General features: G+C 40.3%; 3 protein-coding genes across 5 annotated transcripts in view; 2 read left to right on the top strand and 1 right to left on the bottom strand.

Moving 5' to 3' along the window:
• Positions 1–26,490, bottom strand: part of tmem106ba (transmembrane protein 106Ba) — a 470,787-nt gene that overhangs the window by 142,155 nt on the left and 302,142 nt on the right. The window lies entirely within an intron of this gene.
• meox2a (mesenchyme homeobox 2a) lies at positions 7,131–16,176 on the top strand. The gene is made up of 3 exons (XM_072393664.1): positions 7,131–8,157; positions 12,114–12,286; positions 15,114–16,176. The coding sequence occupies exons 1-3, from the start codon at positions 7,596–7,598 to the stop codon at positions 15,330–15,332; spliced, it is 954 nt and encodes a 317-aa protein (XP_072249765.1). The 5' UTR covers positions 7,131–7,595; the 3' UTR covers positions 15,333–16,176.
• Positions 19,193–26,490, top strand: part of agmo (alkylglycerol monooxygenase) — a 61,699-nt gene continuing 54,401 nt past the window's right edge. The window contains exons 1-4 of one of the 3 annotated variants that reach the window (XM_072393660.1): positions 19,198–19,299; positions 19,367–19,505; positions 25,148–25,278; positions 26,015–26,166. In XM_072393660.1, the coding sequence (XP_072249761.1) occupies positions 19,386–19,505; positions 25,148–25,278; positions 26,015–26,166 (403 nt within the window). In that variant the 5' untranslated portion in view covers positions 19,198–19,299; positions 19,367–19,385. Of the gene's footprint in view, positions 19,506–25,147; positions 25,279–26,014; positions 26,167–26,490 lie in introns of all 3 variants that reach the window. The other 2 variants (XM_072393661.1, XM_072393662.1) reach the window with 2 other exon arrangements.

The following is a 26,490-nucleotide window of genomic DNA, read 5'->3' as shown; positions in this document are numbered from 1 at the left end:
CATCATATGTTGGTGTCGAATATGCTTCTATAGATGAAGGGGAATTAAAAGAGCTTTTTGTAACTATTTCCAATACATTTATGATGGAGCCGAGCTTAAGGTCAGACATAACAAGTAAAAATCCTTTCTACTGGAAATTTTGTCAATACATTGCATGGTTTATTTTCACAACTATACTGTGGTTGAAAGTTCTGAGGCAATGTTTCATTTTGAGTGAAAGATATGCTACATTCAAGACTCGCAGGGAGTCTCAGCTGCAGATGATGAGCAGCAGAAACCAGAGTTCATATTCTAACTGTGGTCATGTTTGGGCAATAAATGCACTTAGATTAAAGTTGTTTTCAGTTAAATGGGAGTAAACACTTTGGTTCTTAAGGGACTCTGGACTTTTTCAGTATTAAATCCCACCACGGTGTGCTTAATCTCAACCAAGAGCTGTACCGCAAAACACTTTTGAGGAACATTGGCAGGTATGTAATTATGTTTCTTTTTAGCAACACTAATTGGTCTATTATAAATGTATTTTCTTGGAGACAGGGTTATGAAACGAGACTATCGCTGACCCGGCATATTAAGATGAAAAGCAGAAATCAAACTAATGGCACTGAGTTAGGATTACGTGTTAATGAGATTCACTAGCCTCACCACATTGACTTATCATTAGTCAGAAAACAGGCCTGTCACCCCAATACTAACTCAATGGAACAAATTCCTTGGGAATCATCCAGAAATCCCATGGAACCAAAAGAGAGAAGGAAGCCGTTAAATCATAAAAGGTTGACTTCACTCTTTTGAATGATTTGCCTTATTGGAACAGCATGTTGAAGCTGGACCTTCAGAGGGATGTTGGATTGATGCAATATGGCAGAACTCATCTACGGTGATTGGACCAAGCCTGCAGTATTACTGCATGTGCTGTATTGTGGAGCAGGAATTTTACAATGCAGGCTGGTTTTGGTTGGATGGTGGCTGAGCGGGCAGTCCAATCGAACAAATAAAAATCACTAATGGCCCTGATTATTGAGAGGTCTGGAGCAGTTCCCCTCCTGGCACCTATTCTCAGTCGCTTGAAGATGCTGAAGAGTGTGAAGGAGGGCGTTTACAAATTTAGTCTGGGAGGAAACGAGCTTAGAGCTGCGACAGGCTGAAGCCTGAGCTACTTTTGGTTTTTTGGCAGTTGTACCGAGTCCAGATCTAAATGGAGGTTTTAGTGTGGTGACCCCGGGCTGTTTGAGGTGTGGTCTGACTCGGTGTAGGAGCCCTGCACAGCATCACACACATCTACTCAGGCTCCAGAGTTTTCGAGCTAGAGACAGAGGGGAACCATCGCACCAGACAGCACCAACCACCCCCTGTAATAGATGATGACCTCACCCTGGCTGTTTGTGGCCATTACAGACTTAGAAAAAGGCCACCTAAAAGCAGCAAGTGTGTTAGACGACACCATTAAAGCAGCAAAACAGACCCTAAAGACACATTAGTTTTACATCAAAGCTGGTAAATCTGAAATCTTTGTAATAGAAAATGTCCTTATTTTTGGGTTATTTGTTTAAATGTGTTTGTTGAGCAGCCAGAAAATTAACTAACAAAATTGTAAAAATAGGAAAACTAAGTTTCCCATAACTTCTCTTTAAACAACTCACAAAATGGGATTTTATGAAAAAGGCTCCAGTTCTTCATTTTTCAAGTCGCAGAACAAAATAAAATCTTCTTTAAGTGTTATTTTTTACACTTGTGCAGTTGCTAAAGAATGAATACACAAAAGATTCGGTCCATTTCATGCAAGTGGACCTAGGAAAGGTCATGACAAATGCTTTCTAAGCTGTCACAGTTTCTCCCTGAAGCTTTCTTGGTGTCACTCCCCAGGAAGGCTGCTGTTCTCTTCATGTAATTGAGCTGTAAATGCAGACAACATTTACTGTCTGTCGCTGTCATATATCACTGACATCGCGCTCTCCTCCGTACTGTACAACTGCTGTAAATCTGCGGCTGAAGCTTGAAAGGAAATGAGCAGCGACAACAGTTTCCACGCCGCCCGCAGATGTTCATCTCGACGCTCCAGCAGTGTCACTGTTGAGGAGATGCATAATTTATCCCTGCAGCTGAGAGACGCACAGATAGATTTTAGCATTTTCACATCATCAAGTCTCACCTCGAAAATGTTTGTTTTGATTAATGAGCCAGACAACTTGGGTACACTTTATTTTTGCTGCTGCACATTTAGGAGGTTTTCTTTCTGACCACGAATAGTGTTTGTGAGCAAACATAAGTAGCTTGTTCTTGAACACATTTAACAGTGATCATTTCTTAAATCACTAACAGCTGTTTCTTTAAAAAGTAGATATTTCTTATTGGAAAAGAAAAAGAATATCCACTCTATTCAACCCGGTGACAAAAGAAATCTTATGAAGGGTTTAGAGTGGCCCAGAGTTTTACTGCTGCCACAAAATGCATCAGTTCTAGTCTGACTGTACTTGGCTACATGCTTTATATATCAAGAGAGGCTTATTGAGTTGTACAAGCTCTGAAATGTTTCCATATTAGCAGGCAACTAAAACAAGTAGAATATATCTAATAATGACTGTACACACGCACACGGGGTCTTTTTAAAATGCTCATTTTACACTCTGAAGCTGAGAGCAACATCAAAGCTTTTATGGGCTGAGGCATTAAACATCAGGAGCTGCTAAAGTTAGGAAAGCGAGTGGCAACTGAAACAGGATTAAATTTTATCATAAGGTCTATTTAAAAATGAAAAAGAGTATGAATTGATGGAATTATCAATTTTAGTGGCTTGTTCAAAATTCAGCTCTTGTGATCACATTATATTTTAACTCTGGTTATGTAACTTTTTTAAAAGACCATAGAAACATATTGTCAAGAATTTGTAAAATCTTTATTAATATACAATATTACCAGCAATTATTTCTTATACTTTGAAAAGAGAATTTTGATAGTTGAAACTGTAAGTTACAGCAATATTCTTGTATATTTTGTTTATGCTGCTTATATTGACTGACAGATACATTAATCTGCTCACAAACATTATAATGCCATACAAAGCACAAATTATATGCATCTCAATGAATTATAAATGGTATCTATAAGTGGAGGGATTTAAGATAAACATCTTTTTTTAATATATGTATATAAGCTTTAAAGAACCTAGTAAAACAAAGGTTGCACTACTTTTTCATCACATTATCTTTAGGCAAAAGTCACAACCTTTACTGAGTGTTGCATTTCTGCAATAAGCACTTTATTAAAGAGGGAGGTTTGATCACGTTGACTTTAAATGGATGTAAGAAAAGCTCTGAGGTGAGCTTGTTTGCTTTTGGTTACACCAGCACTCAGCTGCGTTTGCTGTAATCCTTCCTGCCTGCATGACTGACAGCCACAGGTTTAGCAGCAGGTCTACCTTCAGTTTCTGTCTACTGTGGAGAAAACCCGCCGCCCCAACCTCCACAGACTGTTACGGCATCAGCGTCCTCACAAACACAGCCTCTTGGCAACTTCTCCTGTTTCATATTCTTATGCTTTACACTTACTCACCTTCATGACTTCTTCACCTCTTCTTATTCTCTGTTTTATTTAAAATGTCGTGACACAAAAAGTTAGACCAACACAAGTAGTTTCAGAGTTATGCAACCGATTATCTGTGTCAGTATGCACAATATATTCTCATGGGGCCAGTTTCTTCTCCAAATAGGACCAGACAAGCATGTGAAAATGTATTTACATCATCATGATGGATCCTTTCACTGAATCCGAACTGTTTACTTCAATATCAAAGCTAACAGCTCATTAAATCGCCAATTGAATTCAGTCATAGAGACAATTTTGAAGTATACCATAAACAAAATTTGCAACAATAAGATACGGAAACAAAATACAAGTCGATATGGAAGTGAACAACATGTTGTATTTTCCATACTATAAATGCTGTATTGACTCAGTCGTTGAGGGTCTTCCTATTCCACACACAAACACACTCACATGCTTGGAGATTTTGACTCTCTGATGTAGCCTACAGGACTAGGACTTACTGAAAACACCCACGCCACAGGCCATCAGTGCTGTGTGACCAGCAACAGGATTGAAAACATGTGTGCATTAATACCTGCTCAAGGCCCAGAGCAAATATATAGCCTGGACTAACCTGCTAATAGCCTTAATTTGTAAGATAAACAGTAGAAGAGTTTGACACTCACTCACCTAAGGTGCTTTTCCTCTGCTGCACTGCCTCTGCTGCCTTTGGAGGCTTTGGAGGGACTGGGGGGGGTGACAGCGGCAAAGTTACTGCCTGCCTCCGCCATGCTATCTGTTAAAGTAATTTTCTCTCAAAGAGGAATTAATTTCCTTTCTCAGGCAGCCCACAGAGTCTGTGGCACAGCCTGTGTCGTCCAACTGGATCCCCAGAGAGTGGAGTTATTGTGACTGTTTCCCCGTAAAAGCTGGCAGAGCCTCGACATGTCTGAAAAAGCTATAAATTTAAAATGAGTTTTATCTATTATTTGAGTTTAATTTGTAATGTATTTGTAATGTATACGCTTACACTGTGGTAAGCATACGGTACTATTGGCAGGGTCGCTTTTGTTGCTTTTATAGTTTCAGAAAATCACAGGGAGGGGAATGTATGTGTTAGATTATTTCGTCTTTATTTTAAGTAAAATGGTGTATGTATGTGTATATGGATGTCAGATATCTTGGTAAATATACATACATTTATCTTGATAACTGTGAAGTGTGAAAATAATGCTGAACTGTGAAAAAGTAAACACTTTTAATGGCATAAAATAGGTCAATTATCCCTCATTAAATCACATTCCTACGAGTGCAGATCGGGTAGGTGGATCATCTTTGAACTGCTCTAACAGCATTTATATCCACAAAATTTACAGTTTATCGATGTGTTGAATATTTTTTTTCTAAATTCTACTTTAATTTGTTTATTCCAGTGATACTGTAGTTCTGCACATCAACAGATCGTAACAATGAGAGACATTACTCCCAGCTGTTTACTGGCATTTATTCCTATTGACTGCAAGGAAATTACGTTTTTTTATGGCCGGGCTGATTTAGTGAGACACTGACTTTAGGGTCAACAAAGTGTGATATGAGTGTTTAATGCATTTGAAATGTCGTAGGCAGTTGAAATTTTTCATTTATATAAGCTCCAGGGATTTCCAGGACTTTCCTTTTGGTCATACTTGAGTCTACAGGCTTTAATAAATGTCCAAAAAATTTAGACTAATGTGATAAATTGCTTTAGTCGAGCCAGTTTTATCTGTGGAGAACATTTAAACACAACAAATGTTGAGCAAAGTGCTGCACAAACAGAACCATAACAAATCTGAAACAGAGCAGTTAAAAATGTAAAAATAACAATAATTTTTTTTTAAAATAGTTGACACGATAAACATAAAAGAGGACTAATGTGAAAACTCAAGTTTAGATCAATTGAAAAAACATAAATATTTTTCTATATTTCAAGCTAGTGATCTGGATCAGAGGAGAGCATAAATAACTTCAGGCTAATCCATACTGTTTTCAACCAACAGTTTTTTATTTATATTTATCACTTATTCATCAGGATAAGTGAATTATGATATTGCTATTTTGATATGAGTACCTTTGCCCATTATCAGGTTTAACAAGTCGCAGTTTAGATGTAATAAAAGAAAAGACTTTTACCCAAATTCTAAGGTGTTAAAAGTTGGTTTGTGATACTAAAATCTGTGATTGTGATCTAAAATAAGAGAAGAATTGGGTTTCTTTACATTTGATTTCTCAGAAGTGAACCAAGAAGAAAAGACTGATCAAAAACAAAAATGAGGTTGAAATCAGTTTGGAAAAGCCATCTTTTTAACATCAGTTTAACAGATTTGGGAGGGAGCTGAAAAAGAGGTGGCGTCATTCATCAGAAATAAACAAATCTCAGTGTCATCGGCACAAGAAACACGTTATCTTTTCTGAAAATCAATCCAAGAGGTAGCTTATTGAGTGGAAAGGGAACTGGACCTGATATGGCCCCATGGTCACAGGTCACAGGAGCTGACTTAGAAGAGTAATCGCCAATGTTTAAAAGAAACAGATACGTCTGTCAGATAAGACCATAACCAATTTAGAGCAGCGCCTCGAATACAGACGCTCTACTCAAGGCGAAGTATAAAAGTGTCATGACCCACGATATCCAAAGCAGCTGTGAGATCAAACAATACAAGGACTACAGAGACACTGTCGTGTCAGCAATGAGCAAAAGACCATAAAATATTCTTAAAGGGGCTGCGATTCCATTCAAAACCAGATTTAAAAACGTTGAAAGAACAATTTCCCCTTTGCTGTAGATGAATGAGGCAGTGTACCGTAGACATGGATGTATAACTATAACAGGCTTGGGTTCAACAAAAATATTGTGTTGGCGTCTGTTGTTCTTCAGATTGTGTTGGTTATCTGCAGTCATTTTTAAGTGATCAATTATTTAAGGCAGCTTTCTTAAACAAAAGCAGGTCTTTGACTTTAAAGCAAATGGCCAAAATTGAATCTGTATTCGTGTGTTGATTGATTCAACGATGTGTTTCATTTTCAAAAGAGATAAACACCAAAAAAAAAACAAGTCGCCTTTTTTAATATTAAATTGAACTGTGCTTACAGTATTTTTTAAGGGTAGGAGGTAATTTATGACAAAACTCTCCCTTTGAGTTAACATTTTATATTTCTATTAAATCAGATTATATAAATCCCCTGTCCCCGTGGCCAGCTGGAGCTCTCAACATCACAGGAGCAGACAAACAACAGGCAAAGGAAACCATTAATGGCAGCAACAAGTATCTTTGCCTACTTCCACAAGAGTAACAGTATTTGAGGAGGTCAAGACGGACAAAGACAGGGTGACATGCTGAGTTAACCCTTGACACCTCTCCCCCTCGATCTATCCACAGCTCCTACTTCCCCTCATACGACCTCCCTTCCCCTCAGCCCCACCCATGAACCATTAAGGCTGTTTTCTTGAAGGAAAAAAAAAAAAGATGGCCACCAGAGGTCAGATCCAAGTCCAAAATAAATTGCCTTCTTTCCTGAGGCTCAGCCATTTTAATAGTACAGATTTATTGTGCTGTGCTTTTTGGAGAGTGATCATATGTATGTGGTCAGTAGCGCGTATGCAGTCTATGACCCAGCCTCCCTCTCACGTTACACCCTATTTATAACATCCCCTCCACCGGCTCCCCTCGTTCTGCAGATCCTAGGAACCTCCTTGTGCTTCCAGCCTCGAGCTCCAGTCCCCTGTTTCTCCTGACATCCGAAAGGCTCTGCTGCAGCTTTCCTGGGCTAACTGTTTATCCTGTACAGCCTGACAACCGGCCGCATGCTCCGGATTACCACAGGACGCCCATTTCAAAGCACATTTTTCTTTCTGTTCTGACTATTTGATTTTTTTTTTCCAAACTGAAGGGAAAAGTTTTGGGAAAGTCAAGGGAAAAAGAGAAGCATCTTGGATATGTGCTTGTGATCTTTTTGTTTTTTCGCTGATTTAGTAACTTTACTCCTTTCTCTTGCCCGTCTCACCTTTACTGGAGGGCCTTGTGTGTTTACACATGATGGATCACACACTGTTCGGCTGCCTGCGGAGCCCCCATGCCCAGGCACAGGCCCTGCATCCCGCCTTCACCCAGTCTCCCCTGACTCTTCACGGACGCTCGGATCACGTCTCCTACCCTGACCTGGCCTCTTCATCGTCTTCCTCCTCTACCTCCTCACCTTCGCCCTGCATCATCTCCAGCTACCCGGGGGATGACAGCCTGTTTCCCGGGCAGCACCACCACCACCCCCACCGTGGTCACCTGCCCTCCCAGCAGCATCACCACCCACCTCAGCACCATGCATCCTGGCATATCCCACAGATGCCGTCACCTGGCGGCAGTGCGCGCCACAGCCTTTGCCATCCGCACTCCCACTCCCACTCATCCCATGACAATGGGCCCACACCCCCAGACCTTGGCCACCCTGGTGCGCCCACCATGTGTGCCAGCACCCCCAGCCTGGGCAACGGCAGCACCCCTTCAGGGGCCTCCTGTGTGCCTGCAGACTTTGGCAGACAGACTCTGTCACCTGCTGAGGCCGAGAAGAGGAACGGCAAGAGGAAAAGTGACAGTTCAGGTAAGAAGAGCTGCGTGAGGAAAAAGAGGAAACTGGAACAATTCTAGAGGCAGAGATTTTATGTGGGAGATTTTTTTTAATCACAAATAAGCTGTTTTTGGAACAACTCAAGACTTAATGTTGAATTATTTGGAAGTCTTTCTGCAAGATAAACACTCTCATATAAACATCTAGTTTTTAAAAAATTCCAAGGCGAGTTTAGGAATAATACCAACATCTGTCCACGTCACTCTGAATCTTTCAACACCACAACTGTTGGGAGTTCTACAGCTCTGATAGAAAAACAAAAAAACTGTCTGAAAAGCAGTTTGTAGGTGTCGGCTGACACGCAGCAAGAATGCAGGCAGCAGGCAGACTGAAGCGTGGAGCAAAGGCCACATCATAACTGTGTAGGCACATCTGATTACTGGCATGTTTAGTTTAAAAATCACATCTGGTTTGTTGCGACACTCTTCAGAGGGCAGGGAATGAGACGCACAGTAAAGAATTAATGTCATGGACTGTAAAAGGGTACACCGGCGCCTCGTGCCGCACTAAACGCCACGGCAGACACAGACTTCTCAGGCTTTTTCTCATCTAAATCTTGAGGTTAAAATAAATCACAGTCAGGGGGGCTGTTCTGATATAAGAGACAAGGAAATAGAAGAAGTCAGGTTGTCATATTTGATATAATTAGTGCAATGTTTGCATACATGAGTACATGAGTCATGACTGAAATACAAGTCCTGTTTAATCCATTTTGTAAGATATGCTTATTTGAAATTTATTTTTTATTAATCATAAATTTTAAGGTCCAAAACATGACAGCTATTTGCTCTAGAACATATTTATGGGACCAATAGGGGAATGTAAAAGATTTACCTTCTACTCTGTAGTCACCTTTAAGTGTCCGAGTGCAGTGAACACCAGTTTGTTACTTTACAAAGTTGTGACCCACACCTTCATGTGATCTCTTAAAAGTGAGAAGAAAAAGGGAGAAAATTATGATTAATTATGCCAAATATGTGTAAATATAGTTTTTATTGTCGTCAAGCAGGGACATACTCCACGCAAACATGAAGAGAAACAAATTTCCATCTACAATTTTTGATGAATTTCTGTTTTCGGACTCTGCTCAAACAGAAAACTCCTCCGTGATGACCTGCAAAACACTTCCAACCTGCAGTCACCACAATGATCAATCACAGCACGACAAACCACTGAGGTTGGGTCGCAGGAGCTCTTGCAGGGAACGTGATATTGGCGAGAGTTTTATGGAAACGTATGCCTAATGTTCTCTCTGTCCTTTTGAGGATCAGAGATCCTTCGCGCTGATCCTGCATCCTTTAAAAGGCCTCTTTGCGTTTAAATCAAACACACTTGACCGCTGATTTTCCCACATGTAATTAGTTGTCACCTAAGATCCTGGTTGAGAGGGTCTATTACCTCTGACAAGGTGTTCCTGCCGCTAGTTTATAGCACAAAAACACAACTTGAAATAATTTTGTTTTATAATCTACATCACAACTCATTTAACAGAAACTCAGCATGTGACAGTGCGTGAGCTGAGAAACGACAGATTCCCGCAGAATTTTTTTTTAAATGCCAAAATTACATAACACGGCAAAGCTTGGTTTTCAGTTTTATTGTTTGCTTTGTGGTAAATGTTGAGTCACAAGCAAATTCTCCTATTTTCTTCACTTTTTTAAAAATCACACGTAAACTGAGCCTCTGCTTCCAAATCCCACTTCCTCTGCAACAATGCATACTTATTACATGAGCCGTGCATTCTCACCACGCTTACACCAATCATGCTGATTATCGTGGCTAACTAGGTTGCTGACTCAGTCAGCTGTCTAAATATCAGACCGCTGCCTGTTGCATGAGATAGAGCTCTGATTAGGTTTCACCATCTGGACCAGAAACTTGAGCGAAAACCGAATTTAGATACAAAAATAATAACAAAAACCTGAGAGCTCATTTCCATGTTAGGCTTTACCCCCTTTTTCTCAAATATAAAGTGTCTCAGCTTTCTGCTTCTTTTGTTTCCTCAAGCAAGGCCACAGGGTGAGCTAATGAGATGAGTCAGGGTGTCTGGTTTCAGGCTAACCTGCTCATTTTTTGTGGGCATGCTGGAGAGTTTTAGGTCTCGTAAGGGCAGGGTGTCTTAGCTGAGTTTATAGCGCTGTCAAGGGAGTGGTCGTCCTTTAAAAAGTTACCAGATTTTCTGTGTGGAACAATAAAAGGTGCTTGAAGTCTTACTTTGTCGAGGCATTGTTGTAAAAAGAAAGAAGTAGTGAGGTGCCGGATGCCTCTCGCTGCAACTCAAAGTCTCTTTGAAGAAGCTTCAGAAAAGCTTTGCGGATGTGTTTGAGATCAATCTTTCGAGTGTAAGAAAAATAAAAACTTTCACGAATTGAAACACACAAGTAAAAATTAAATAAAAAATCAGGAGACAATTTCCTTGCAATATTTTTGAGAGGGTCCCTGAACTTTTCCAAGTTTATGTGGGAACCCTAAACTGCGTGCCCTGTCTGGGCGCATGTATTTTTCTCATATTATTCCTGCTTTTTTGTGGAGAGATGAAAGTTACAGCAGGGACCTAATTGCTGTGGTGTAGTGGCTCTGTCATAAAAGCCTACCGCTCGTTTTAACTCCAGGCCTGCTGGTTTGAAGCAGCTGGCTGTGTTATGCTTTTATTTCTCTTTACACAATGTCTGTGTAAACCAGAGTGAGCGGGTGAATATGTCTGAAGACGCGCTTCAATCAACCTCTCGCTGTTTGGAGCACTTGGTTTGAAATTACAGAGAAGCAAAGGCAGGGTCAAAGGGGAACCAGACACGAGCTGCGGGTCAAGCAACGATATGTTTCCTTTCGTGAAATTCATGTGGGAATTCTTCTAGTTTATATATCTGTTTGTTTGTCCTTGGCACACAAATATAACTTTTGTAGAACAGTTTCAGTTTACCCCTCGTCCTCTCCGCAGACTCTCAAGGTAGTTATTTTGCTCTGAAACATACACTTAATTAGAAGGAAGACTCTTCATGACAGAAAAACAGAACCAACAGGGGTCCATAAGGGGAGAAACCTTAGATGAGGAGATAGTTTCTCCTCTTACGTGGCTTTACGCCTTGCACCGTTTGTGAGTCTGGCTCAGGGCTGCAGGATTATTTACATTTTGGCTTTACGCAGAGCTGGTGGATTAACACACGCTACAGAACAGGACCGCAGATGAATTAGCATGCAATTGTTGCTGCCTTCAATTGCAATGTGCATCTGAAGTGTGTCCAACAGAGAAACCATAAAAGCTGCTCACAATAGGAAAGTTTGGAGGGGTAAATTAACCAAATGTGTTTTCTTTGGAAAGTTTGAGGAAATACCGAAACAAAAAGTATTTTTACAGAATTTAAGTGACGATGACACAAGCCTGGGATTTTTCTTTTTCTTAAGAATTTGGCCCTTATTTCTCATGTCTTTTTTTTTAAAGAGTTCTGCCTTTTCAGTGCTGAAAATGGTAATTTCATGATATTCAATGTTTTACTGATTGTCTGAAAACTTCAAAGATTATGTGAATCAAATGATACAAAGCTGAAAAGGGAGAAAACAAAGTAGCTGCAAATAATGAGACCTAAACTGCGCAGATTCTTTTGTTCTAGGTTCAGCAGGAGATCTCTCTAAAACTAAGACAAATTAAATCCATGCTGGCAGTATAAAAGCCAGCCTATTGTAATAGCACAGCTGTTGCAGTCAGGCACACATGTGTTGCCGCCCATGACTCCTTCCAGCCACTTAAAGTATTCATAAACAATGACTGAACAATAAAGTGTGACTGACAGCTCTCATTGTTTCCCTTACCTTGCCTCTTTTCTTTTCCCTGCTGACTTGCACCTGCCACATAACATTTGCCTTATTTTTATTTTTGTTGCATATAAATCTGCCCTGAGTGCAACACAAACCTGTGTGGTGTTTGGTTTCAGAGTCCCAGGATGGGAATTACAAGTCAGACGTGAGCAGCAAGCCCAGGAAGGAGAGGACGGCGTTCACCAAGGAGCAAATCCGAGAGCTGGAGGCCGAGTTTGCCCACCACAACTACTTAACCAGACTAAGGCGCTACGAGATTGCCGTCAACCTTGACCTCACTGAAAGACAAGTATGTTCCTACCCACTGCTGCTTGTTTCCCCCTGGGTTCAGACATTGTCGAACCCTCTATTAGCACATTAATGCCATGTTGTGAAAACTAAAGCAGCCTCAGGACTAGGAGGTTTTTCAGCTTGCTACTGTGTTTTTGTAACTTCATTGCAAGAGCTATTGTGCTCCAGATGTGGCTGTGCAACGGGACTATCATATTCCAGATGTTCCTGTCTATTCTTTCAGGCAGGCCACAGTCAAGGCAAGGAGACGGTTGAAGGAAGTACTGTCTAGCAAGTCACTTCCTCTCTCCCACTACCTCTGCAAGTACAAATTGGTCTCTGAGCGTGGGCCTTTCACTGTAAAATGCAGACACATGAAATAAATAACAGGAGACAAATGGTTGGGGGAAGGAAGCGCCGAACAGCTTGTTGTTCTATGACACCCTTTTGGAAGCTGTAACTCACTTAGTTGGCACCAGGTCAGTGATTTTTGCAGTGTGATACAATGTAGATTAAATGTAAAGAGCAGGCTAAAGTTGGAAATACTCGGTGTCTCAGGTAATGCCTCAGAGGCAAATCACATGATAAAATCCAAAAGATATACAAGTTTTATAGAGTTTTGTCCCAGCATAGTCTTGTGGTAAAACTCGATATAGAAATAAAATGAAAATCACTGAAGGTGGACACAAATTGTCCTTTTTTGGGGGCAGGAGTAATCACGTAAATGTTGAGGCACAATGTGTTCCCGGCCCTTACAAATGTGTTATTAATACCTAAACCAAAAACTGCAACATAGAATAAAAGTGAAGTTTAAAACTGAACAAAGTGCTGAAAGTTCTGAGTCAGATAGGGGGAAAACTTTAAACTAACAAAATCAGGTCTGACTGAAGTAGAGCTTACATGGACAGACCTACCATTAACTTAATTTACTCCTTTTCCTGCTACCAAATATAGAAATGTGTGTAAAAAATATGAGTAATCCAAATAACACAGAGATATGGATGAATTATTGTGTAGTTATAAAGCAGTACGTGATAGGAATAAACAACCCGTGCTTTAATTTAAAAAAAAGACCATTTCAGACTACAATTTCTATCTATAAAAAAACGACCGATGGATTAAACACCATGTCTCGAATTGTTCTCTTACAGCTAATGTTCTTCGATCAAGATCTGAACCTGAAAAACCTGTTTGATTCAGGAAAAACAATAGTGGAGTTTGATTCCTGAGGGGACAATAGATTCTAAAAATCTGCAACACTCACGGTGTAGTTTAAAGAGATTCAGATGTTTGCAAAGAAAAATCTGCCTGTTAGCTAATACAAAGGCCTGCAGGTGTGTTTTAATGGATTTTCAAAGTAATCTGAATTCTCACTCCCTAGTCTGAAGGCACCTGTAAACTATGCCTTGAAGATGTCAAACGCACCATAAAGTCTCTAAGTAACGCTCTGCTTTTGGTTCAAATTACGAAAGCGCAGAAACTCTGAAAAAAGCAAAACTCCCTTTAAGTGCACTAAGCAGAGTTTGCCACCTTAAATCCACTGCAGCCCACTCCCAGCCACAGCAATTAATCTTTCTGTGGCTTTAAAATGTGCATAAAATTCTTCAGCTCATGCAGCATACACCGTGTGTGACTTCAGTTAAGTCTGGGAAAATATACAGCAGGAGATAGTGAGGTAAATATTGGCAGTGCCATCAGTTGGCCACGGCACTTGATTTATGCAGCGTGAGCTGTTTGGAGAGATTTGATGGATGTTTAAATGTCTTTGTAGACTGAGAACACTGGAACATTTTTAAAGATGGAAGCATCTTCCAAGCTTGGAGTTTACACCAGATTAAATTCGTGTTGAAGTTGGCCACAAAGTAAACATCGATTTAGATTCCAGAGTTAGAATAATACACACTATTTCAGTATTAAGTAGATTGCACTGATACAGAAACATCTTGCCATTAAAATGCTGTGAAACTAAATTTAAATGTCACATTCCAGCTAAATTTAGTAAAAACATTCATTTTAAACTGGGCGTTTCACTTGTAAACCAAACCACACTAATTCAGCACACGTTGCATGTCTTTTATCATCAACAGTGTGTTTATTTATTTATGTTGTCAAAATAGGTGGTGTGGCCCATAAGGGCTTCAAGGATTTGTAAGCAAGCTGGTTGAAACTTCTGAATAAGCTGAGGCTTAATAGTGAGGTAGTGAGTCGGTTTTCTGCATAATGTCACTAAAGGTGTAATGTCAAGCTGTGCAGGTACACTGAGTCTCAATAATGTGTGTACCTGCACATCTTGAGAACGAAAATGTCTGGGTTGATATAGAGCCATAAATAAGTGACCCTTTGCTGCAGTTCTTGCCCCTCCCCTGTTTTCAGAGAAGACCCCAAGGCTCGTAAAGAATCTGCGGTGATACTCAGCACGGCGTACGCCCCTGATGTTTAAGACAAACGTTTGTGCTGTCAACTAACTTCCTGAACATGTGACCGCTCGGCCCCCTCGGAATGACACTCCCCAAAAATAAACCCACCCCACCCAGTGTGACAGGGGCAAGCTCGGCCTCCCGCCACCTACCCCCCTCCCTTCGAGCGCATGTGTCGACACTCTGAGAGCCTCTGCTGATACTTGACGTGTAAACTGTTTTAGGCAACAGCTTAATCATCAATATGAGAGACGTAAATACGTTAGAGGCTGTTGAGTCAGGGAAAAACAGGTAGATACAAAGTGGCAGATGGAGCAGCACATCCACACATAATTGCTGCTGTGGAAATAGCTTCCAGAGTTTAAGAGACAGTTGCTTGCTCTTTTCTGAAGAGTACCGAATTTGACATGCTCTGTCTTCCTCCTGCAGGTGAAGGTGTGGTTCCAAAACAGGAGGATGAAGTGGAAAAGAGTGAAAGGCGGCCAGCAGGGGGCAGCAGCTCGAGAGAAAGAACTGGTTAATGTGAAAAAGGGAACGTTGCTGCCATCAGAGTTCTCTGGCATTGCAACGCTGCACCATTCGACGGACTCCTTAGCCAACGAGGACAGTCATGACAGCGACCAGAGCTCTGAGCATGCTCACTTATGATGCACACATACCCGTCCCTGCCCCCTGTGTGTGGGCCCTGCTTCTGCCTCAGGACCTTCCTTAGAAGGACTGCTGTTTGCTGATTCACCATCGTCATACAACGATGCTAAATAAGTGTACAAATACAAAGGAATGACATTTGTTAGAAAATCAAGTCATCGCGCAGGCTAACTATAAATTTCAAGATCTGAGCACATGTCTACGATTGTTTCAAAATTTCCTCGATAATTGCCAACAAAAAGTATGTTATAAATAGTGAAATGTGATATCTTGGTTAAGGAAAGTTACTTAATATTAATTACAGTGTATTTTGGAAATCATATTTAGTTGAACTGTTAACATTCCATGTTGTGTGTCTTGAGAGAAGCAGGCTAACGCTTTGATTTGCACTGTTGAACTTACAGTCTGCACCTCAATTGGTTTCTACTGTATAAAATGTAAATTACGGTGTAACTGAGTTATTGATCCAATGAAGTGCCAGGAAATCTGATTTGCTTCTCTAATATAAATGATCTGTAAATAATCAGTATTGTCTTACCTAAACAATAATTCTATACCCAGACTGTTCAGCTCATGAATTAATAAACACTGACAGCTCTTTAGCTGAAACTTTTCTGCCTGAAGATGACGTTTTGCAAGTAGATCTGAAACCTGAAATAAGGATTTTATTCAATCTTTTCAGGGACTGTTGCAAATTGAATAAAACTTAACCGATGGTTAATGGAATTTCTTAAGAAAACTTTTTTCCCCCCATTTTTTGCAACTAACCGTTCTTCTGAATTCATGGTGATGAATGCGTATTCTTCCATGTGAGGCTGAAATAAATGAAACATTGCAAAGAGTGTGGAAAGCTGGTGATGTGGGCGCATGTTAAATTCACCTTTGCCTGGGGGCAGGGTCGGGACGCCTGCCAAGACTGAAGAGAAACCACAAAGGATCGGATTCAGTTTCAAAACCCAGTTGAAAATAATTTCGTGACTTGATCTCATCTTTCACCACGTTGTGATTGTGCATTCTAATTTGTTTAAGAGGCACCTCACACGGCATTTGAGGTTTTTAATTTTTTTCTCTCTCCCCCACCAGTAACCCACAGAATGAATCTGATCCACATTTTCCTTACACTCCAACTGCAATTCAGTGCAGATTATATACTGAAAAAGAGGACGCTCATATTTTCCATTTGGCTTAAATCCAAAGACTAGAAACATACTCAAATGTAAGTATTTGTCACAGCCATTTAGCTCTAATTTAGCGCTTGTCACTTCACCTGCAACGTCAAGCTTCTATAAAACTCCCCAATATCTGCTGCTGTGTTCAAAAGTATATTTAAACAGTAAGTATGTACATTTGAAAACATTTGAAAATATATTGAAGCAATCCTACTTTATAGCCTCTTGATGCTTTTTATCCACAGCAGCGTGGCAGAGAGCCTGATGTGACATAACTGAATGTTATAAATAAACAGGCTGCGGTGGCATGATTACTGAAGGACATATTTATTGGTTCATTGATCATTAGATTTAGGGTTTTAATGACTACAGCTACTGGCGACCTCACAATAAATGACAGTTGGGATAGGATCCACCCCCCTGTGACCCTGAATTGGATTAAGCAGGTATAAAAATGTATTGATGGATAACTAGCTTTTTTTCTATTTTATTTTCTTTGTTTTGTGAATTTTGAGCCACTAAAGGCACTCTTCATGCACTGCATGCACTGAAGAGTGCCTTTGGTGTTTTGTTTTTTTTAATCAAGACTGGAAAGACCACATGAGCCAGATTTTGTTCTTTGCTTGTATGCAATCAGTGAATAATCTTGCAGAACACACAATAGCCATAACAGTAATGAGCTCACAATCGCGACAGACGCGAGCAAAGGTTCTTACATTGTTGAGCTTTCTCTTGATAGTAAATACATTTAGTGGCGAGAGTTTCAATGAGAAAACAAACCCCTGGAAAGCCATCTTGAATCCAGTGATAATCCAATCAAAAATGTGGCTGACCTGAACAGACTCACATCTGATTCTTCTCCGTGTAATTCAGGCAGGTCTTATTTCATTTAGATAAAAAAATATCATTAAAGCTCTCATCTCTAGGATGAGAGTGCAGCAATATACACTAACCGGCCACTTTATTAGGTACACTTTGCTAGTTAAAGGTTGGACCCCCATTTGCCTTCAGAACTGCCTTAATTCTTCATGGCATACTTTCAACAAGGTGTTGGAAACATTCCTCAGAGATTTTGGTCCATATTGACATGCTAGCATCACGCAGTTGCTGCAGATTTGACAGCTGCACATCTATGGTGCGAATCTCCCGTTCCACGACATCCCAAAGGTGCTCTGTTGGATTGAGATCTGGTGACTGTGGAGGCAGAGTACAGTGGACTCATTGTCATGTTCGAGAAACCGGTTTGAGATGATATGAGCTTTGTGACATGGTGCATTATCCTGAAGTAGAAGATGGTTACACTGTACTCATAAAGAGATGATTTTATATATATATATATATGTGTGTGTGTGTGTGTGTGTTTATACAAGGGCGGTCAAAATTAATTAATTAATTGTAAATATATCTATACGCACACACATATAAATCTATATATAGATATAGATGCATGCATATATTTGTTACGTGCACATGTTAATCTTGCCTAAAAAGCTAATTTTGTGTTAAAAGGCTAAATTTCAGCCCCCATAGGGCTCTCAAAAAATGTTTTCAATGAAAAAATATTAAAGCTCTTTCACAATATATCTCAAAAGTGGTAAGTAAGCTATCAGTGTTTGTTGTTCGGTGGAATTAGATAAAAGCTGGAACATCTCCAATATCTGTGCATTAAATCTACATCTGCAGCCACCAGACAGTTACTTTAGAAATGAAAACAGGAGGAAAGAGCTGGCTGAATTTTGTATTGTGGCTGCAACACTGAACGGGCCTACCAAGCACAGGCTCTAGGTCCTGAGGGGTCAAAAGGCCCCTTGGCAAAGCTTCTAGTTTATGTAACTTGAGTCAATCGATTGGACTGAGATGAAAGAGAAACAAAGCAACACAGAGATTGCAAATTGAGAACTTCAAATTAATGATAAACATGTGCAAAATACACACAAACAGGCATGTTATGAGCTCAAACTTAAAAACAGTTCAAATAAAAATAGTAAAACCACAGAGAGGTGAAACAACATAGGACATGGGAAACAAATTGAAAATGTAGGTAAGAGATGACAAGATGACAAGAAGTGCCAAACTCCCTTTTCAAGTTGTGTCAGTAGAGGTGCAGAACAGTTGCAAAAAACACTAAAGCACAGCAAAACCACTTTATTTGTAGCCTTCTTGAGTCGTTTTGAATCTAGGAGTTGAAAGAGGAAAAATTCTCTACAAAGTGTGTGTCCAGGGGCCTGTTGCTTAATAATCCATCCATGTCACTGTATCTCATTTGTTTAAACTACACAAAAGCCAAACTGTGGGATAAAGAATCCAGGAAAATTCGGGATTTCAGCCAAAAAGTAACTGTTTTCAGTCTGCTAAAAGAATTAAAGTTAAACTAACCAGCATCTGGCTAATATCAGTGTAAGTGCACCGGCTGTCCATGTGTAAACCAATGAAGAGGAATAATAAAAATTGTATTCACCCTTTACTTTGACATTTACTTAATTATCTTTTAAGATACATACAATAAACTGACAAAAATCAATCAATCAAATCATCGCAACATGCCGCAAACACAAGACTTCCTAAACCGCAAACTCTCGCGAGATAAAGTAATATGCAACGTCACACATCCAATGATCACCGTGAGCAAAGGTAAACTCCCGTAGCCTACTATAAATGGTGGATAAATAAGAATCATTACCCAGATCCTGTGGCCGCTTTACACTTACGGACACGGTTTACTACCTGTCAGAACTCATTTCCATCCGCTTGCACGCGCTCTGTGTCTCTGCCGACCAGCTTTAATTGCAAAAGCAAAACTTTTTAATAGTGTATTAAGGACTTGATTTAGATAGGACGAACTTTTGTTACAGCTGCTCAGGTAACGGGTTCAGGCTGAGAGAGAATGGCGACTGCAGTGCACTCCGGATCGGTGTCCACGGGGTTTCGGGCCATGTTTTCCTTGCTCACACCAAATGAATCATCCTTTGAAAAAGTGGAAGAAGTCCCTCAGTATGTGCAGCAGGTGGGTGTAGCCTCTTACTCACATGTAAAGAAAGTGATAAAACGAGCCCCCTCACGTCTCTGCCACCTCCGCCTCGCGTGACGTATCATCATAATGAGAAAAAGAGCTGAATACGTCTGTTACATTAAAAAAGTGATTGAAATACTAGAAACAAGCAAAAGGGTTGACATAAATAAATAGTCTGTCTACAACAATTAACAAAATGATTTATTTGTCAATCAGATCATTTTTGTTTGGGTAATTTGAAGCAAATTAATGTAAAATTGAAAATGTGTTTTTCTTCTTTACTCTAGATAACAACAAAGTGAATCTTTTGTGTTTTCAGCTGGCGTGGAAAAAAAGCAGTTTGTTATACATCTTGTCACCAGAGCAAACGTTTTACTGTTAGATTTTTGACATCTTGAGATGAATAAAAAACTAAACTAATTGTTGTTACTGATTTTGAGGAAATTAAAGTGAGAAGAAAAAAAATGTAAAAGTAAGTTGAGCAACAGGATCAAAGTTGCAGTGGAAGTTGTTGTTTTGTCCGACCAGCTGTCCAAAGTCCAGATAGTCTGAGTTTATGACTCTAAAGAAAGGTAAAGGAGCAAAAACTAGTATGTTTGGTAGTTTTACTTGAAAAATACACACATCATGATTATTAACAGGTGATGAGGATGATAATATCCAGCTTTGAGTACAGTAATGTGCAAAAGTCTTGAACCACCCTCATTTTTTTTTAAATTGCCAAAAAAATGGGACAAAGCTGCAGCTATCTTTTTGAAGCATTTCCACATTTAAATGGAAATAAAGTATATTTGGCAAAAACAAAGTTTGTATAATTCTGACAAACTTAAAGTGAATATCTGGTCTGAGCTCCTTTATCCTCCAACACAGCCTGAACCCTCTGAGACAAGCTTTCTGTCATTTCTTTAAGGAGTCTTCAGGAATAGTTCTCCAGGCTTCTTGAAGGACATCCCAAAGCTCTTCTTTGGATGTTGGCTGCCTTTTGTTCCGTTCTCTGTCAGATGATCCCACACTGCTTCAATAATGTTGAGGTCCGGGCTCTGGGGAGGATTCATCCCTCCATAAGACCTGTTGCCACTGATTTTCAGTCCACTTCTTGTGTCATTTGGCACAGCTCAGCCTTTTCTCCCTGTTTCCCTTCCTTAAGAATGGCTTCTTGACAGCCACCCTTCCATGGAGACCATTTCTGATGAGGCTTGGGCCAACAGTAGATGGATCAGCTGAAGGTCCAGATGCATCTCTCAGGTCCTGTGTCAGGTCTTTGCTGGATTTTCTAGTCTTTCTTAGGAACAGCACTTCAGTTACTGTTCACCTGCTGTAGATAGTTTTATGGCTTGACTCTTGTCCAGTTTCCTTATTTTTTAAGGGACACACTGCATTTCATGCGAGAAATCACAGATCTTCTGGTTGTTTGAGCATAAATACTATTTTCTGTCTGTCAAACTGTGTTATCTTTGGCACTTTTCATAGATGCAACTAAAGAAATGTGAACAAACGATGTGTCTTTGTGACAGGCTGCTCGTAACAAAGTCCCAAAGATACAATTTAAAAAGTTGTTTGTCATGTATCGACACAATATTGGATCATCCCTTGAGTTAGGAGCCTTTTTTCTCCTTGAATAAAACATAGGTCAGTGATAAGTGGTTTAAAACACATTCCCTTGAAAATGCTGCTCTGAAAAGGAGTGAAAAAGAAGCTAATGTCCACAGAAAAACCTGAAGAACGACTGCTCAAGACCACTTTAAAAGATTACGCTTTTTGACTATGTGTTTGTTCTCATTAATGAGAACCTATGAAACTATAAAATGATACACCGACCTCCAAACTACGTCTGAACTCAATATTTATTTAGCTATTTTATGTGAAATTTAAAAAGTAACTTTTCTTTACAGGTAGATAAGTTAATTAACTTTTATTAAGTCTTATTTCGATTAAGACTTCACTTATACAGAGAAACAAATAGATCCATAAAAAAACAAAAGAAAACGCAGATTAGATGGAAAGAAGTAAAACTTTAACTTCTCTCAGTTAATGACCTCAAGCTGCACTTTATTCCAGGGGAACAGTACATGCCTGCCGAGACCAACCAAACCGGGTGGTTTCATTTCATGAACTGATTCTGAGTTTTTTGTCATTTTCCAGTGTATCTTTTACTGTTGCAGGCTTAACAACATGTGTTTGTTATGAGGTTTTTTGGGCACGTTGGCAGAGAAGAACAACTGCCCCCACAGCAGGAGTTCTTCTAATCCACTACCAAGCATGATTAAGTCAATTTGTTGTTGCTGAAGGGCTCGATGGTTCTGAAAGTCTGCATGGGTGTGCCGAAACAGTTTAGTGACTGTACCCTGTTTACAGTTTGTGATGTGTCAATTATTCCTCACGGCTCTTGTTCTGTGATCCCATCAGACCAATTCAATTAGAAAAAAACAGAGCCTCCTAATTTTTTTGAGGTGTTTGGAATTATGGCTTTGTGGGTCGCTGCCAGGTCTCTCCACTGTTCGGTGATTTGAAAGCAAACACAGTATTTCTCAGACAGCAGTGATAAAAGTGTGTTGTCAGCCTACATGTTTTCAGCCAACATCAGTCAACCGTGACCTTATAAAAGGGCTGTTCGGGAAAATGCAAACATCTGGTCCACAAATGTCATGTTCCATGTAAGGTTGAATTTAGAAGAAAATAAAATACAATTAATAGACACCACAACAAACAGTCACACCAAAGTATTCTGCTGTTTTAAACAGTGTTTACTGCGATTTTTAGTTTATGTGCCAGTAAGACAAAACACAGGGAAGGATATTTTGATTGCATGCAAAATGAGAAAGAAAGGACTTTGAATTATCTCACGGAAAGAGAAAAATAACATTTGTATGAAATGGAGAGAAAAAAAGGAGACACTGATGGAAGAAGCCTGAAGTGCATATGTTAAATAGCAAAGACAACATGAGAATCAGCTTGTCCTGCTGAATAATTTTGTCCCAAGCTGTCAAGAACTCAGGGCTGCAGAGGTAAAACTATATGCTAGACAGGAGAGAAGAAAGGAGGGGAGGCTTTAGGCCGGCGTCCAGAATGATAATCTCTCTCTCAGCGGGTTTGGAGGAGGTCTGCCTGTTCTGCGAGGCCATTTGTTAGCTGCGGCTCTGCAGTCTGCTGCCAGATGTTGGACTGTTGCGTGTGATTGCAGGTCCCTGGTGGTGCTCACGCCTCTGCTTGTGCACACACATTCACGCACACCTGCATGTTCGAGTGGACTCATTCACAAGGGGCTATGCACACACATGCATGCACACTCTCACTTCCATCCTCACATGGATATACACACCTGCACATGTGCTCCTCTGTGGTCTCGTCACACCTCCACTCCTCGCTCTTGCAGGGGCCATGTGTCCCCGCTTATGACTGCAGTCACTTGGTCAATGAGCACTTTCAAGCTAAAGCTAACCAGAGGGGCTGGCACGCCACTGAAGTCACAGTGGTGACCTGCTTTCTAACCCCATCCCTCACTAATTTGTTCCATGTTTGACAGACCCATTAAGGGGTTATTACATGGTTCCAGGACCGTTAGAAGTAAAGGCCCGTCACTGACTGTTTAGTTGGTGTTCACCATTTGTTTTGCCACGAGTAGTTTGTGCAGAAAATCTCTTCTTTGATATTTAATTTGTTTGTTGTTGGTGTGTATCTTTGAAATCAAAATTTCTCCATTTCAGTTTTTATAGCATGAAATCATTGCATTTTTTTTACCGCTGTCTTTCTTGCCACGCTACTATGTTGTGTTCCCAAAGAGACTTTTCCTTCTATAAAAAATGAATGCCCACGCTGAGGGTGGAGAGGCTTTTGTTGACACGGAATCAGCTTGAAGCTGAATGAGCCCATCGTTTCAACACAGGTACTGAACGTCCATAAGCTGGAAATCTGGAGGTCCAAAACTCCAGGCTTCCTTGAAAAGTACACAATGTGTCAACATCTGTAAAACTTAAATTTCCAGCCCAAGCATTTTAACATACTCAGTGTATTGATATGCAGGCACAGTGCTATAAGACTGTTTCAGCTGCAGTGGAAATTGTTGAAGCTCCCCCTTTGACATTTTTCCAGCTCCAGTTTGCTTCGTGCAGGCTGTTCACTGCATGGCGTTCGATCCATCTCCTCGTTGGTCTCATTGTTGAGTGAATGTGTCCACGAGTTAGGCCGTTTACATTGAAAACTCATCAGTCAGCTGTTTGGAGATGTAGTCTTTCAATAATTAGTTTCTTTTTTGCAAATCCATAAAACGCTCAAACTTTTGACCACCTGACAGTCAGCGTACATCTGTGTGCAACCGACCCTCATACAGAATTTTAAAATGAAGTAAATCTGCAATGATTACGTTCATGTACAAATCTAATGTTGACTTAAGAGTGAAGACACTCTCTGTGACCCAAATGGCTCAGAGCTGATCTCCGCTGGCACCGAAGCAGACGCAGGGTCCACTCTGGATAGGCCTCTAGTCCATCTCAGGAGTAACACAAAGTGATCCAAACATGCTTGCACTTCCACCTAAAGCCACTTTAGAATGATCACTTACCCTTATATTATGTTTTGGACGGTGAAAAGAACTAAAAGGATCCAGAGAAAATCCACATTGGCTCAGGAAGAATATGCAAAGTTCGCTCGGCGATGCCCAGACTGACCAGCTGGTTAAATCCAGAGGCCGGAGGACTCATTAAACACCTTTAAGTCTTTTCTGTAATATTTCCTGTGGAATTATTAGATGCTTTCTCCTTACCTTTATATTCGACTTAACAAATTAGTTAAGGCCTTAGAGCTTAACTTCAGGAAAATAAACACTGCGTTACCTTTAACTCTAATCATAACATGGTAAAGTTTGTGGTTTGAGATTTTTCCAGTTATTTATTCATTTATTTATAATTTTTTTGCATGTTATGCTCTCTTGAATGAAAGTTGTTGTGAAAGTATTTCCGTTCTTTCCAAAACGGCAGTCCTTTTTTTTTGTTTCTTTTCTTAATTTCAAATACATATTTAAGAATAAATCTTAAGGAATTTCTAAAGCAGAACATAAACCTGGAACAAACGTTGCCCCGTAAAGAAGGTTATCCAGTTAGAAGAAAATGAGGTTCATCTTTATTTCCTTCTTCGGCTGAAAGGTCAGCAGCTTGTTAGCCTGAATTCTAAACATTATGTTTGTCAGAAGGCTAACAGACTAACTGAACATTTCCCACATGACTTTGTGGGGCTGAAAATCGGGACAATTAAGTTTCCTAACAACTTCTCGTATTATTTGTTTTATATTGCTTGGCTTGTATCTAACATTACTAAAATGAACATGTTCTGCTTGTCAGCACTGATGTGGAATTCATCCACTGAGATCCTTTCTACCTCAACCACTGCTCTGTTCAAATAAATGTTTGTGTTTTTCAACCTGCCAAATCATTGTGGCTTTAGACCCGCTGGTCCAGCCTCGTACAGTGAAACAAACATCATGGACCACATGACATGAAAGTCCTGCAAGCTTTTAGCTCATCTGCCAAAACAAATACCCGTGCTCAGTGCAACTGGTAAAAGCAACAGAGGAGTTGAAACGTTGTTTTCACAGCGTCGTGTCATGAGCGTGTATTTATGTATGACTCTCTTTGTGTGTGCAGGCCACTCCGTTCTTTGTTGGGCTGATGGTGCTGGAGATGGTGGTGGGTGCGCTGAAGAAAGGAGGCCCGGTGGTCACCGTCAGTGATGGACTCACCTCCGTATCTGCTGGAATGATCTCACGACTCCCGATGTGAGTGTTTAGGCAGGCCGCAGTCAGGTCATACTGTATGATGGATAGTAGTGTGCGGTGTGTGCTGTAGTGGAAAAAGTGATGCAATACTTGATTTAACTGCTTTTCATCATGCATGTTGGGTCATATTTTAGGCTGTTTCTGTGATCTGAAGAAAAAAGATGTCACCCATGTGATCCTCATACATCAGAGTTCATTTGCTGTTGCTGCTGTAACTTTAAGTTTCTGTTTAAAGAACTGTTAGCCTGCTCAGTTAGTGGTCAGGTCAATCCTTTGAACTCTGACATGTTCCTTAAACTTATCCTTTGCAGATTTTAAGGTTTTGAATGGTGCATTGACTCCAGAGGTGTTAAAAATGATCAAATGTTCTGCAGAACATTGCATTGAAGTGGCTGACGGTATATACAAGATGGGTGTTGTCACAGTCGCATCATTAATTTGCTTTTTATGCCACAGTTTATAAGCATCAGGTTTTTTATTTGGCTGTTTAAAACCATAAGTAATGTGCATAGGATGGATCCTGACTAGAAAACACAACATTTGCTGATGCATTTCACATTAAGGAAAATACTTTGTTACTGTTATCCTATGTGGTGTAAAAGTCTGAATTTAAGGAACAAATTTACACACAAAAATGTCTCGGTGTGTTATGAGGTTGCTGGGGAGCGACATGCATTGTAAAGAAAAAAAAAGAAGATTGAACTGACACAGAGCTTTGACTGTGCCTCTCCTTCAGGCTTCTGATGAGAGGCTGTGAGTTGACAGCATACATTTACGTATGGGACCACTTCCGCCTGGTGGAGCTGCGCTGGAACTCTGCCTGGACCTGGTGGCTCACCTTCTTAGGAGTAGACTTATGCTACTACTGGGTCCATCGCTTTGCTCACGGTATGACACTCTTACATTCAGAGCCTCAAGTTCAGGGTGGAACTGTGGGTATTGTGCATTATTTCACCAAATCCTGACAATTTAGCATTTCCAGGGATCATTTCCAGGGGTCATTTAATAATTTTCTGTCGACATGTGCAGCAGTGCAAAGCAGGAAGACTCAACAGAGATGCTTAAAAAAATGGACTGACCTCCATCCTGGAGTTTTCCCTTTGAGTTGCAATTCTTACCTCACTTTTTACAAGCTCCTGCTGCTGTTGCAGTGTCTCTCAGTCAAACACACAGACGGGATTGATTGATATCGTTTGGTCTGGGTGTCCAGAG

Source organism: Leuresthes tenuis, unplaced genomic scaffold (genome assembly GCF_036924035.1).
Source record: "Leuresthes tenuis unplaced genomic scaffold, fLeuTen1.0.hap1 SCAF_10, whole genome shotgun sequence".
In the NCBI taxonomy this organism is placed as follows: Eukaryota; Metazoa; Chordata; class Actinopteri; order Atheriniformes; family Atherinopsidae; genus Leuresthes; species Leuresthes tenuis.
Note: the sequence above shows the minus strand (reverse complement) of the source record. Positions and strands in the feature narration are given on the sequence as shown.

Bases quoted from the DNA above. Each gene is read 5' to 3' on its own strand.
- meox2a (XM_072393664.1), top strand. From the start codon at position 7,596: ATGATGGATCACACACTGTTCGGCTGCCTGCGGAGCCCCCATGCCCAG. The intron at 8,158-12,113 runs GTAAGAAGAGCT...GTTTGGTTTCAG, and splicing joins GAGGAAAAGTGACAGTTCAG to AGTCCCAGGATGGGAATTAC. The intron at 12,287-15,113 runs GTATGTTCCTAC...TTCCTCCTGCAG, and splicing joins TTGACCTCACTGAAAGACAA to GTGAAGGTGTGGTTCCAAAA.